Raw genomic sequence first — 15,428 nt, 5'->3', positions numbered from 1 at the left:
TTAGTCGTTGTATTTCTATCGTTTAAAATTTTTATTTCTGATAAAAATATGGTTTTATATTGAAAATAAACAAAAAATTGACTTAAAAATGAAAATATATAATTGAAGAAATAAAATTACACTTCCAAATTATATTTTTTCGGAACCTTTCTAATCGTATAATAGTTCGAGAGTGACATCGAACAAATAATGAAAATGGCGACCTCCGTGTTTTGTCTGTGACAGACTACTGGGAATTGGAAGAGGATTTGACGAAAAATGAACCCTTGATTCAATATGTGATAAACACTACACTTTAATTGAATGGAAAAGTCGTAACCTATACATGATTATTGATAGAACCATGTCAAAATGTTTAGAAGGGGATGGCGAGCCTACCTTGTTGTGGTAATTTTTGTTGTCCTGACAATTTTGTACATGGGATACATTTGTCAAAATAACTTTTGCTCTTTCTCATCAACTCGCCGTAATGACGAAAGAGAATCGGACGGTAAATTTTCTGATATTTCAAAATTAGTACCCGATACATTTTCACCTCAGATCGTTGATAGAGAGTACCAATTAGATTTGGATGATGAAGACGTCTTGGTATTTTTGCATATCCAGAAAACAGGTGGTACCACATTCGGTCGACATTTAGTGAAAAACTTGGACGTTGGCAAACCATGTGTTTGCCGGAAGACGATGAAAAAGTGTGAGTGTTTAACTCGCAAGAAAACACTGTGGCTGTTCAGTCGTTATTCTACAGGCTGGGCATGTGGTCTGCATGCAGACTGGACAGAGCTGAAGAATTGTGTGGACACGGCCATGGACAAGCAGGAAGGACTACACAGAGAAAGAAGGTTGGACACAAATGGACATATCTTTTCCCAATACATGTAGCTTATAATAGAGTTTTGGGGGCAAACATTTTTAAACAGATTAGGAATCAAACTCCATTGGAAACTAGATGTGACATTCGATCTCGATTTTGCTGCATCATTATTTCTATGAATAATAGAAAACAACATTTGTTTTAATAGTTTTTGGTTTTGATGAATTATTTGGGTTTTAGACTACTAGGGGTGAAATGATACACTTTCAGCACGGTTCAATACGTACGTATTGCGGTATAGTGTTGACAGTTTGTTTTTATCCGTTTGGTTTATTCTAAGATATATAAACCAAAATACAAATAGATGAATAGCTGACGTTGAATATACATAAAACAAATTTGGCAAGTAGCTGCCGTCGCATCCTTTATCGGAAACCAAAATGTTTCTATACGGAAGATCAATATAGGAAGCCGGGGGGATCTCTCAGCACTAGTGCCATTTTCCCGTCAAAATATCACTTTAATGTAAGGCATCTTCCAATTGGGGCTCATCAAATTCACTTTACCAACATGCAATCAGAAACCAGCTTTTGTATATATTGTCGTCTACCTTCCGCCGGCGCATAGTGAAATAGACACCAATATAATTTTACCGCTCACAGTGCATGTACCGTAAATATAAGTTGCTGTTGCTATACCGTGTACGTAACCGAAAGAAAAGTATTTCAGTTCAGTTACACCGCAGTAAACCATTTCACCCCTATTTAGTACCTTCCAAAAAAGTTACTTTAGATGCTGTAAAACAAGTGAAAATTAACAAAAAATGAAAACTGTTTCAACATCAGAAGTGCTTTAATATCCAAATTTAAAGAGTTGTAGTTACATGTATATTATATTATCAATCAAATATACTAGCATAACAAGTGTTAAATGTTTTTTTTATATATAGGGCCCATGCATATATTCAATCATAAAATACAAAGTCATCTTGCAAAATTGAGACTGTCTCCACTTTCTGAGAGAATTAATGCATGTTCCCAGAAAGCTTTATCATGGATCGCTTTCCAGGGCCCTCATGGTTTATATATTTATAGCTATCCCCTATTCCAAACTGAACATATTATTGAAGCCAATGCAAATTCCAATTCAGTTTTCATCCCAAAATGAAGCAACTTGTACAGGAGTAGGGAAAGAAAATGCCTGCTGAAAATCACTGCATGTCGTAGATTGTAAGAAGTGACTAATTGTGGGGCTCCTTCATGGTTAGGGGTACAAAACCGGTAGTTTCTCCTTTATGTCTTCTGATCAGGGGGCATTGAGAGTCCAAAAATAAGGTCCCCTGTACATGTATCCCAATACATGCTGACCATATATACATGTACACATAAAAGGTAACTTAAAGTGGGCCCCTTAAAGAATTGGGCATTTTTATTCTTCCATGTCAGATTGTCTTCTATTAGAGATTCTGAACAATGACGAAACCAAAATGGATTTTCTGCCCCATTGCAACAATTGATATTTTGAATCAAATCTTTCCTTTCTTTCCTCAATAAAGTTTCTTTCTGTGTTTTGTTTTCTTACTTTAGACATCTCCTTGTTAATTGACCCTGTCCTCATAATTATGACCCTGACTGTTTCGAGGACATCCTAGCTCGAAAATGACAAAACATCTCCCCCCCCCCTTCCAAAAAAAAAAGAAACAAAAACACATTACACTAGTCTCAATCCAGTAAAAGAAACTTTGTTTGCATATATACAAGCATTTGTACAGTCATGGATATGATATACTTGTTAAGAAGTATGTAGACACATCCTGGACACTTCAATGGTCCATTATATATATATAATTAGAGCTACATCCGTTGACCACAGATAATGAAAGAAGCTATACGTATATATACATAGGCCTTGATAAGGGCCACTTTCCTGTGATCATGACCGTACCCTTGAGATTTAAATTACAAGTCGGAAAGTTGAAATTAAACTATATTTATATCCTTGTGAACACAGTCGAAATTGATTCAAAAATTGAGTCAAAAACATATTCGCAATATCCCAACATTTATTTCGATATTTATATGTATTGATATATTTATTAAATAGATATATTTAAGGGTCATGATTATATATAATTACATGCCACTTAATTAAAGGGAAATGTTCTTTCTGTTGAATCGGTGTTCCTGTGAAGAAATTTTAATTGGCCCAGTATATATACAAATGTATATATATTGAGCAAGTGCACGTGTAACTCAACACTTTATGTGAAAATATCACATCTGTGTATTTGGTGTTGCTAATTGGCTATATATTAACATGGCTGATATACGCCACCATCCGTCAAAAAAACTATACACAATCTTTTGACTTGTTGAAAAGTTATGACTTAAGCAGAGATCTATGTATTTATATGTGATATATATATATATATATATATATATAAATGTCTCTGCTGTAAGCAAATCAGAAATGGAACTCCCTGAAGAATGTTAATTTATCGGTGACATTAGCACGTTACAATGAAAATTACCCGTTCCGATGGAGGGGGAGGGACAAAAAAAAACATACCATAACATTTAATATTCTGCTCTTAGCTTTTTCCTGTCAAAAGTTATGTTATTCTGCAGTGCTGATCACGAGTGGAACTATTTCTTATTCTAACAAAATTTCTAAAAAAAGACATAATATTGTGAAAATGCTGCATTTTGAGGATTTGTAGATCATTGATAACCATATTAACTAAAAAGCAATAGCTTTAGAAGTTTACTGACATAAAAATACAATATCCAATATTTTGATAATGGTATTTACTGAGTCACTGTTTCTGCAATGTGTATAGAAACTTTTACTTGATAGATGGCAGTGCATACGTAGTGTACATTACATAAATATGTCATACATTTAAACTTGCAAGTTATTATGTAATCTACCACATTAAAAAAAATGTTATATATCATAATTGTTCCATTATTTTGACCATTAAAATTAGATCATATGTGTAAATGTGTCCTTTTCAAAATAGCAACTTGTAAAATCAACAACCTTAATACGTTCTAGCTTTCAATTGTGATACTATATATAGCTAGACAGTCTTCAACTTATACTCATCAGTTGATATTTCAGAAAGTATATAGAATTCAGAAAATGTCAAATTAAGGTCTAGAATAGATGATGCTTGTAATATGGAATGAAGGCAATGATTCATGATCATCAAATTAAAAAGGCTTTAAAAATTCCAAGGTCAAGGTCTCTTTAATTTGTGTACAGAGGCAGGGGGAGTTAAGGGATACTACATGTGCATGTTACATACATGTATATATGTAATTATAATATATCATGATGATGACAGGCACACACTGCATGGCCCATACTTAGACAGTGCTCTCTCTTGCTACTCTTATATATAGGAAGTTACCTTTTAAATTTCTATAATTATATGTACTGTACATATATATTTATATACACGTAAAGTATACATATCTAATTAGTATACAGAGATGACTATGTCTTGGTGCTACACATAATTATGTAGGCGCATACCAGTATATATATCGCTGTTAATTTATGTCCACTTAGATATTTATATGCCAGGAATTTTATGAGGTGTCTAGGGTCCGACATTGGGTTCCAATCCCAAAAGAAAAAAATTTCTCCACAATTTGACAATGATTCAAAAGATTCTGAACATTCTCACTTTATTGATTTGTTTATATTATGCTGATAGCCTGTGATGATTTGGACTGACCCATGGGGCCGCAGTGGCCAAGTGGTTAATTAAGGTGTCCCCACACTTGATCACTAGCCCTCCACCTCTGGGTCGCGAGTTCGAAACCCACATAATAGGACATTAAACAAAATAAACCAAACCAAATTGGGACTGACCAACTACCAAGTACTAGCTATATAGTCCATGGTATGATGTCAGAGTATTTATGAGTGTATAACGTTATATAAGATAATATATGTGTCCATAAGTAAGATTAATGCCTTCATGGAATGGCTGTGTACAAGGTATGAATGTAGCATTACAGATGACAGCCAATTAAGCCTCTGTTATGCAAACATACATAATTAATAAGTATATTAATCAGTTACATTTATATATATGTACATGTAAATGATTCAGGTATTCATATCGTAACAAGCAATTTGTCATAATGATATTAAGCCGACCATCATTGCACTATTGAAATGTTCTTTTTTAATCCTCAACTGCTGTACTGGTGAACCCCCAAGGGGGGGGGGGGGGGGGGGGGGGGGGGGGGGGGCTTTATATCCTCTCCATCTGTCTGGTACATACGTATACTTTGTCAGCATTCTATAGTGGCTTTATTTATATATTTAATTTATTCCTTGAGTTTATGAGGTCACTGTTACTATTTTAAGAGGGAGCCATTATATATATAATTATATTGCTTTAACAATACCCATGCATGAGGTGCAGTGACATATAATTATATATATACCATGTATATAAGCTTCAGGTATTTCTGGCAAGGCAATTTAGTGTCCTATCAGGACACCGGCCATATAAAAAAAATGTTTGTTATGTGTTATAAATCATAATTAATTTATATATGTTATAAATTAACCTTTTAAAACAGTAACAGTGACCCAAAAAAACGCAGGTGTGGTGCAGCGATATAATATAAGCTGTGGGTATTTCTGACTAGGCGATTGGGTGCCGTAGATCGTGAGTTCGAGGCCCGGTCAGGGCACGAGTCATAAAGTTGTCTTCCTGAGTCAATTGTGTTACTTTGTTTTATATGTTATAAATTAATATATACATGTACAATTGTATATATGCACACATTATTAAATTAAAGTGTATCAAAGATTTAGAGTTAATATCTTCTGTTTGTACATTTCAGGTACCACTATATCACAATTCTTCGGGATCCTGTTGGACGTTATTTGAGTGAGTTTAAACATGTGCAACGAGGTGCTACCTGGAAAACAGCACGTCTGTTTTGTAATGGTCGTCAGGCCACTCTGGAAGAGGTACCATTTTGTTACGAGGGAGAAACTTGGGAAAATGTCAATCTTGGCAGTTTCCTTGACTGTAAATACAATCTAGCTAACAATCGACAAACGCGAATGTTGGCCAACCTTAGTAAGATCAATTGTTACAATAAGACTGGTCTCACTGATGAAGAGCGGGACCAAAAAATGTTAGAAAGCGCTATTGAGAATCTGCAAAACTTTTCTTTTTTTGGACTTACAGAGTTTCAACGAGATACTCAGCAGTTGTTTGAACATACTTTCAATCTTAAGTTTATTGAGGACTTTGAACAACACAATGCCACACACAGGAAAAGGCTCCCTCCGACTGAAGAAATCATGGCTAAAATTAAGCTCTACAACAACCTGGATATGCAGCTTTATCAGTTTGCCCGGGAGTTGTTTCAGCGCCGTGTCGAAAAAATGAAGGATGATCTTCGGGAGGAAATTGAGGATAGTACAAACGAGAAGGAAATTATGGCATTTTCTGGAAACACGTGAATTTGATTAATTTTTTTTTTTTTTATGGTAGAGTATGATTGATTATGATATCTGGAAGTTTTTTTGAAAGATTACATGTAGTCATTGACTGCTGATATACCGATGAATTTCATTAAAGGTTTTTTAAAATGGAATATTAGCAGGTTTCTTAGGAAATTTAACCATTTTTGTATATCTATATATTATACACATAAAAAATTATCATATCATTGAAGATTGAAGAGAATTTCCTTCATTAAAATTCAAAATACAGGTATTATAGTTCTGTTTGAGACCATATACATACATGTATTTTGTGCGATTTTATAGGGTTAAGAAATTTAAAAGGATATATGCATGTATGATAATTAAAGAATGCATGAATAAAAATTATAATGTACTTAAATGTTATGATTTATGGATGAAAAGTTGATCCATGTGCCAAATTAACATCACAGAAATAACATCTGAAAAAAATTGATATATATTATATTAAGACAGTTTTTTTTTAATTTTCCCAATTTCAACCTATTTTTCTATATATAGCAAACGTGTGAAAAATATTGAAAATATATCAGAAAAAATGACTGCAAAATTTTCTTTTCAATAAAGCTTGAATTGTCAATATGATATTGAAAAGTGATGAGGTTGTATACTGAACAAGTTTATATTTTTGAAATGTGATTAAAATCTGAAGTTTGAGTAGAAAGAGACTTGATCTAAGAGAACTGTCGTTCGACAGATGAGTGTATCAAATACTGCATGACTTGTCACAAATTTGACGCAAGGTGTACATATTATTAATATACAATTAGAAATAATTGTAAACTCACTAAAGTGGGTAATGTATTTTTGTATAATGCTATCTGTATAGAAATCATTGAAACCCGTCTATACCTTGAATTGTGTACACAAACAAAATATTTTCTCAGAAATTTTATGTCCACATGTACAAGTATAAAAGGCTGTTTATCATGTACATGTATGAATTATTGTATATCCGGCAATAGACCCATGTCTGGTAATAAGCCCATCAATTTCTTCTGAAGTTGAAGCGGTAGGGTGGCACAGTGGTAACACACTTGCCTTTCATCTAGATGGCTGGGGTTTGATTCCCCTATTGGACATGAGAAGGTATGGAGTCACCTTCGATTTTCCCAACCACATGGGATTTTTCCGGGTGCTCCAGTTTCCTCCCCCTCACGCGCTTCCATCCATGTAAAAAAAAAGTGATTAATATAAGTTTATATCACTTACTTAACAATTGTAAAATAAAGTTTATATATTACATATTGCAATTCAGTAAACACACAAGCAAAATTAGTCCAACCCTTCCCCTGAGTCAGTGAATATGTGTTTCCTCCGGCTTACTGCAGAATAAATGTGTTATGTGAAATCGTTGATAAAAACATAAAGTCATATGTTGGTAGAATGCATGATTCTGTTTCTGAGATTACATATAAATGTTGATTTGTTTTGAATGATACATATATATACCAATACATCTCTTTGATACCTATATATATATATATATATATATATATATGTATGTCTAGATCTACTGTGCAGGGTTCTTAGGTAAGCATATACTGATAATGATGACATGAAGTACATCAGAATTCTAAAAGGAATTGATTGTTTTATTGGCTATACAGTATTAATGATCTATACTTGAAATATCTAAAAAAAAATTATTGTGCACATATTTGACTTTAGATTAATTCTCTATACAAAATATACTGTGAACGTTCTTATTTTGACGCACTCAGTTTTAGCACATAACCGAATTTAAACAGATGATGAATTGGCGCAAACACAATACTTAATGTAGAATCGAAGGTGATGATATACAGAAACTGTAATTAGTGCAGTTATAATTAAGCGGAATGATTTCAGTGTGAAAATTGCCAAAATAAGATTACCGCAAAAATATGTACATTGACAGTATGATCTAAAATATAGTTTATAAAAATGGGGTCACTTTATAGCATGTTTAAACATATATTATACATTAACTTTTAATCACATATTTTATATCTATCTGTATACATACTGTAAAACAACTTATTTTCACATGCAATTGATTTTCTCGTATTTTGCAGGCACTTAAAATTTACTAAAATGAATCATTGCAAAGTAGTCTCAATAACAAGTGCGGTATAGGCTTTTTATGAGTAAATTGAAAAAATTGAATCATCATTAGTCATACAGCATGAAAATGCAAAATTATTTGCCACAGAATAAGTTGGTTAGCGTTCTAATCATATTAATTTACAAGGGGTACTGGGTACCAAAGATAATAGATTCAAGTAGCTTGAAAAATATATTTGGGCATTTTTTTTTTTTTTTTTATATCCTTTTTCCTTTTCTTTCTTTCTTTTTCTTACAAGTATGATTTCTATGAATAAAAATTAGTTTGAAACTTTGGGACAATCATCAAAATAATTGAAAGAGAAAGAAACCCTGTGTTTGTTCTGTGTTAATGCAGTACATGAACTTGCATGTATGTTCATTTTTAGATCACCTAATCATGAGACAAAGTCTCAAGTGACCTTATTCTTATTGCCTTTCGTCTGTTTGTAAACAATTTACATCTTTAACTTAACCTTTATTCAAGGTCAAAGGGTTCAAATAGGCAAAAAGAAAAAAAAACTTTTCACTAAGCAAGAGACCTGATATTGGGCTAGTAGCATTCTGGGTTGAACGACAGTGACCACAAATTCAAGGTCACAGGAACCAAATCTGCCAAAATATTTCAAAACTCAGGTGACCGTTAAAGCCAATGGGCCTTTTTAAGCTTGTTTTTAATTAAAGATTAGATATGTTTTCAAATTCTTATACATATAAACACACATGTACATACATGTACCTAAATATTGCATGCATGTTTTAATGAAGATGTACTATACGTAAATAAGGTTGTTTACCTTTGTTGCATAATTACTATAAGTTTTCAAGAAGATTATTGATATTTGGCGAAAACTATATAAATTCTCCACAGTTAAGGTTGTAAATAACATTTGGCTGTTATTATACATTCTGATCTACCAGAGTTGCTTCCCTTGGTTTCACTCTTGACAGTTGATGGTACATGTATATAGAGATAAACTTGACAGTCGATTAAGACTGTGGCATAATATACATCTTATCATTATGTTACAAGACACAGGTGTATAGATGTTGTTTATATATTTTTGAGTGTTAAAAACATAAATAAATCCTGAGGTTATCATTTTTCAGAGATAAAATCTTCATACACTTAATCTTTACAATACATCACAAAAACCAGGTATGCTTTGTCTTTTCAAAGTGCATTGTTGTTTCGATTTCTTTATCCATGAATTGATACAGCTATTTGCTCACAAGGTCTGCTTCAAAAGCAATGGATTCTTCATCCTTGCACATGTACATGGAACATTGAATTAGATTATCTAATTTTTAGTTTACAAGCAATTGAAATATGTTGGTGACACATGGATGTAAGCAGTATTATATAGACAGAAATTAAACAGTGAGTATTTCTGTACTGCATGATATTTTTATGACATGGATATACATGTATAGTTTGTTTAAAAATATCCTTTTGATGTCCCGTTTCAATTGGTAGTGCTTATAGTCTTAGGAATTTGATTTTAATCAAATTTGAGGCAAGGAACATTTGTGCGAAAATCAAATTAACTATTTAATTTTATTTCCTTATGAAATCATGACACATGCTATAATCCATATTAGAATATAGTAACTATCTGTTGAAGTTAAGTTTGATATGTGAAATCCATAAATGACCAAAGAATTACACATGTAAGTGGGATGTCTGGTTACCTCCCTTTTCCAGGAGAGCTCAGGTTTTTTTTAAAATATGTCGGGAGGAACTGCAGAACTTAGCCATAACTTAGAGTAGCTGTGTTATATAAAGCTTTGATATTTCTTCATTTTAAAGGTGCATTTTCTTATCCTCGAAACCAAAGGAACTTGTTACATTTTCAAACAATTTTTAGGGCTGGATGCTGAATGGTTGCTAATTAGTGCTGTCACTTTCATACTTTAGACAATTTGCACTCATTTTAGCAGTTAACTCTCTTTCAAACCGATGTGCATGTCAATGTATTCTTGCACATTGCTGTACTGACCTATAACTGCAAATAGGGAAAAATCAATAGTACTTGTGACAATACTGGGTTTCAATAATGTATTGTAGATCAAAACAAATTGTTAAAAGTTTATAAAATTTTGATGTTGCTAAATTTTTGTTGTACTGTTATCAAATGTTCAAAAGCGTTATAGCTGGTGTTTAAGAGACAAAGTTCAATTGTTTCTTAAGACAAACAAAAATGTGTTATCTTTGAAATGAAATTTTTTGATGGCATGAGTTGCCTATCGTAGTTTCTTTTAAACGGTGAATGCAAATTATATGTATTTTATGTGAAATGCTAATATGAAAGATAACTAGGAAAATATTAGTTATATCTGCATAATTGGATGATATTTATTTAATTTGTTTTTGTTGGAAGATGATCTGATGTTATCTGCATCGTTAATGCTGCAAAATCAAAAACTCATTATAAGTACTTACAATCAGAATCACTGTAAATAATTGAATATACATGTAGTAACTGCCATTTTGCAAAACAAGTCTTCAGGTATTATAAAATCTATTAAATCTTATCTGTGTACTGTAGATTTGGTTTCACGAATGACATAATATTTATTGCAATATAGCTTATCATTAATGACCTAAGTCGCAAATGTACAATGACGATCTGTATTTTAATCAGATTGTATTCATTGTGGTACTGATGTAATGAGCAGAAAGAGACAATAGGTATTGAGAAGTGATTAACTACAGGTTAATTTAGAAACATGTACAATATAGGCATTATTGATATATAGAACTCATGCTTACAGAACTAGTCTTCCATACCACAGGGGCTTGGCACAGCTTTCCATCCCTCTGTCCATATTATATGCATATAAAGCACGTAATATGGACTGTGGGTCAATAATTCAAGGCCCTGTGTTCAGTACTAATCCGGGTACAAGTATGATGATAAGTACCTGATTCTTTTTTAGTAATTTAAATGTCTTACAAAAAATTCTTTGCAAATTTAAAAGAAAGTTTTTTTTGTTTTGTTTTTTTTTGCAAATTTAATAGAAAGTTGTTTTTTTTTTTTTTTTTTTGTAAATAACACTCTTCCTATTGATAAACAACAGTTTGAAGAATATACCATACTGACTAATTAGGGAAAACAAATTAAAAAAAAAAGTTGGACATTTGCTTTAGGTCATTTCAGGTAAATTTATTAATTTATCTAAAGTGAACATATTACTTGGTAATGATCTGTACCACATTGAAAAATTTCAACTCGCCGTTTCAGAAATCATTTTTGAGGATAAGGTGTTTTGGGAGCAAAAGAACAAATTATTTATTGCAGATCTAGAACAGTTCTATAATTAATTATTCATTTTCCAGTAAATAGGTCAAATCATTAGTGTGTACATACATGTACCCCATACATTTGCTGTTCCATGATCACCAAAACGTTTGCATCTTTGATGGAGGAGTGAACTCGTAAAGGTCTGAATAACTATATATGTCAAATGTTCCACAGATCTGACCACTGTTTCATCGATATTTCTTTAATTTCATTTAATGAAATTCATAGCTTAGAATGTTCTATAGGAAAGCATGCATATGCATTCTATAATTAAAAGGAATTTCCTATACTTCATTTTTATGGAGGCGTTTACGCCTGCCATATTGCGATCACCTACGAATCGTGATGTCACATTCTCTCGCTTTCGTTTTCATTATATTTCCTTTCACAGTTCATTTTGCGGTTTCTTTCGGTTCATATATGATGTAGTTGAACTACATTTCTTATCCAATAATAATTTTCTGTGAAAAAAAAGTTATGGATTTTCCTTTTAGTTAAGTAATGTTGATGAAACGGAGATTGGATAAAAGTTGAAAATCTAATCAAAATTGTTGGAAATAAACTTGTTAAAGATTGTAATGTTAAGTAGGTTGTTTAAGTTTGACTTTATATTGTTTTCAGACAATTCTTAAATCTATGGACGCAGGTTGTTATGTACATGTACATGATGTACCGTCATCAAAGCCTTGCTGCTTCACATTGTGTTTTTAATTGTTTCAATAAAACCTGGGAATTTTGTGTGTGTGTGTATACATAATTGACCTGGTTGTTTTGGTAACAGAGGAATCATTTTCCTATAGAGATTTATTTCTAAACAGATAGAATTTAGGTTTTGGGAGGGGGTGTGATATTATTGATACGAACATATTATAATTTTCTGAAAATTTAGAGTATCATTTGTGTGGTTGTCCCAATGTGTGTCTGAGGTGTAACTGTTCAGTTATATGGGGATAAGCAGTAAGCATGTCCCTGCTCAGGTTAATGTCAAAATATTCGTCGGTATGCATGTCAAATCAGATTGTCTAGAAGATGAACAATGAGATTGTTACATAGTGTGTGCCCTGGCTGAGCCAGCAGTTCTATCCATTATAGGGAAGTTGTCATTTTATTGTAATTAAAGTATGATTATATTATCATTCTACCAGGTAAATTTTATAATACTCCTTATGTAAAAGCAAACAAATTCTGACTTTCCATCTCGATCACACTGTATCACTGAGAGAGATTTTTCTGATAAACATTTCGTTTTTTGAAATTTGCCAAATTTTCTCATAATTCAAAGATGAATTGATTCACAAATTACTCTACATGCCTGTGTATTCCATTCATGATTCAATGATGTTGTTGATAAGCTCAACCGTGATGATTATAAACTATACTAGTATACTAGTATATATATAACTATGAATGAGTGGATATGTTTTAGTATGAGAGCGTTTGTTTGTTTGTTTGCTTGGTTTATCGTCCCTTGAAAAGCCAGCGTCATTTTGAGGTGGGGGTCTCCTTGGTGACTACCTCACTTAACAACAAACAGAAGGCCCGTCACATGCCCATCCAGGGCAATTTAGGTAAAGAGTCTTGCCCTTGGACACAACCACGCCAGCACAGACCGGCCTTTTTTCTTAGCTTCTTTAGAAACACTTACTGGCACGGGTAGGGAGCATTGAACCACACACCTTGGATCATCACTTGAAATTACCTGGTCAGCGCTCTAACCAATTGATATGAGAGAGAGAGGGAGCATACACATGCCCCAATGTATCATCCCGTTTATCTGTTAAACAAGTAGTAAGCTTTTTGTGCACAAATGTATTATCTTATAGATAATGAACCATGTTTATTTTTTCTCTTTCATAAAACTGGGAAATAAAATTCAAAATGAACATATCTTAAAATCAGGTGTTTGTTATGTTTCGTACAAGTCATGCTTTTTTTGTTTATTTTGTTTAACGTCCTATTAACAGCCATGGTCATTTAAGGACGTGGCAGGTTTGGAGGTGGAGGAAAGCCAGAGTACCCGGAGAAAAACCACCGGCCTACGGTCAGTACCTGGCAACTGCCCCACGTAGGTTTCGAACTCACAATCCAGAGGTGGAGGGCTAGTGATAAAGTGTCGGGACACCTTAACCACTCGGCCACCGTGGCCCCTTGATTAGTAAACACAATCAATAGGAAACTACTGAATTAAATGAAATAATGCACCATGCATATTCTTAATAGCATTCAAATGTCTAAAATATGATTGCATTTTAAGACGGAACAAAAAAAATAATGATCATTTATTACATTTTTACCAGTGAAATATCAAAAATTATTCATTTTATAAAAGTGATATTGAAAAATATCACTTTTGCTGATTTGACCTATCAAATTAATGATTAGAAAATACCAAAATAATTGACCAATCAGAAAGCCCGACATATATGTCAGCACCTGGACAGGGAGAACTACTTTTGTTGTATGCAAACTTTCACTGTAGGCCTAGTTAGCATACGGGGTAGGTTTTTCTTTGATAAAAAATGTAATAAACAGAATATCTAACAGTGTCTTCAGTAATGCCAAATATATTTCACTCGTGTGGCTAATATTTTGATATTTTTCACTCGTGAAAAATATCAAAATATTAGCCCCACTCGTGAAATATATTTGGTATTACTGAAGACACTGTTAGATATCCTCTATTTATTATCAATACAAGCTTAGAATAAATGTGTTGACATTTTGTATATGTATTCAATTAGGGCCCTAAATTGGAGGTGTGGGTGCCCTATAGTAATCACTCTGTCAGTACGTCCACAAATTTTGTTCCTGATGAAAAGTTTGACATTGGTTAACCAATTTATATGATACATGGTCAAGATGTTCTGTTCACCTAAATATCCACTGAGGTAAAAGGTCAAGATCAAATTTTGTAGCTTTTCACTAAACATTTATGACATGATGAAGCAAAGTTGCATGGATTTAACATCAAGTTCACTGACCAAAGGTCAAGGTCACTGATTCAAAGGTCAGGGTCAAATTTTGTAAGTTTTCACTGATCATTTTGTTATGACACTTTGAAGCAATTTTGGTCAGAATTAAACAAAGAATCAACTGACCTTAAGTCAAGGTCATCGGGGCAAGTCCAAGGTGAACTTTTGTATCTTTTCATGGATGAACATTTTCTGACAGTATGTCGGGCAATGTTGCTTGGATTTTTAACCAGGATTCAACTGACCAAAGTCATGGTCACTGGGTCAGAGATCAAGGTCAAATTTTGTTTTGACACTATGAAGTAGTGGTCAGAATTAAACAAAAAATAAAATGACTCTAGATCAAGGTCAATGATAATTTTTTTCACTGATAAATTTATTGTGACATTATTATTTATTGTTAATTGGAATTAAACAAGGAATCAACTGACTTAAGGTCAAGGACGCTGGGTCAGTGTGATGGTCAAATTTTGTATCTTATTTTATAAATTTTCTTTAGGGAGGCACATTTCGATAATTTTTTACGGAGCAAATTTGGTCAGAACTAAACAAGGAGTCAACTGAACAAAGGAAAAGGTCACAGGGTCCAAATGTTTAAGATCAAGGTTAAAAAGATGAGTCACTGATAACAACATTAAAAGCAAGCATTCAAGGCATAATCACCGACATATTTTTCACTGATAAATTTTGACATGATAATTTATTGTTAATTGGCATTAAACAAGG

The 15,428-nt window shown here is 32.8% G+C and overlaps 1 protein-coding gene across 1 annotated transcript; it reads left to right on the top strand.

The window, feature by feature from the left end:
- The first annotated feature begins 174 nt into the window (after positions 1-174).
- On the top strand, positions 175-13,625 carry LOC117342155 (heparan-sulfate 6-O-sulfotransferase 1-like). Its single transcript, XM_033904168.1, has 2 exons — positions 175-842; positions 5,686-13,625. The coding sequence occupies exons 1-2, from the start codon at positions 352-354 to the stop codon at positions 6,314-6,316; spliced, it is 1,122 nt and encodes a 373-aa protein (XP_033760059.1). The 5' UTR covers positions 175-351; the 3' UTR covers positions 6,317-13,625.
- The last annotated feature ends 1,803 nt before the right edge of the window (positions 13,626-15,428 follow it).

Source organism: Pecten maximus, chromosome 14 (genome assembly GCF_902652985.1).
Source record: "Pecten maximus chromosome 14, xPecMax1.1, whole genome shotgun sequence".
Taxonomy (NCBI): domain Eukaryota; kingdom Metazoa; phylum Mollusca; class Bivalvia; order Pectinida; family Pectinidae; genus Pecten; species Pecten maximus.
Note: the sequence above shows the minus strand (reverse complement) of the source record. Positions and strands in the feature narration are given on the sequence as shown.

Bases quoted from the DNA above. Each gene is read 5' to 3' on its own strand.
- LOC117342155 (XM_033904168.1), top strand. From the start codon at position 352: ATGTTTAGAAGGGGATGGCGAGCCTACCTTGTTGTGGTAATTTTTGTT. The intron at 843-5,685 runs GTTGGACACAAA...TGTACATTTCAG, and splicing joins GGACTACACAGAGAAAGAAG to GTACCACTATATCACAATTC.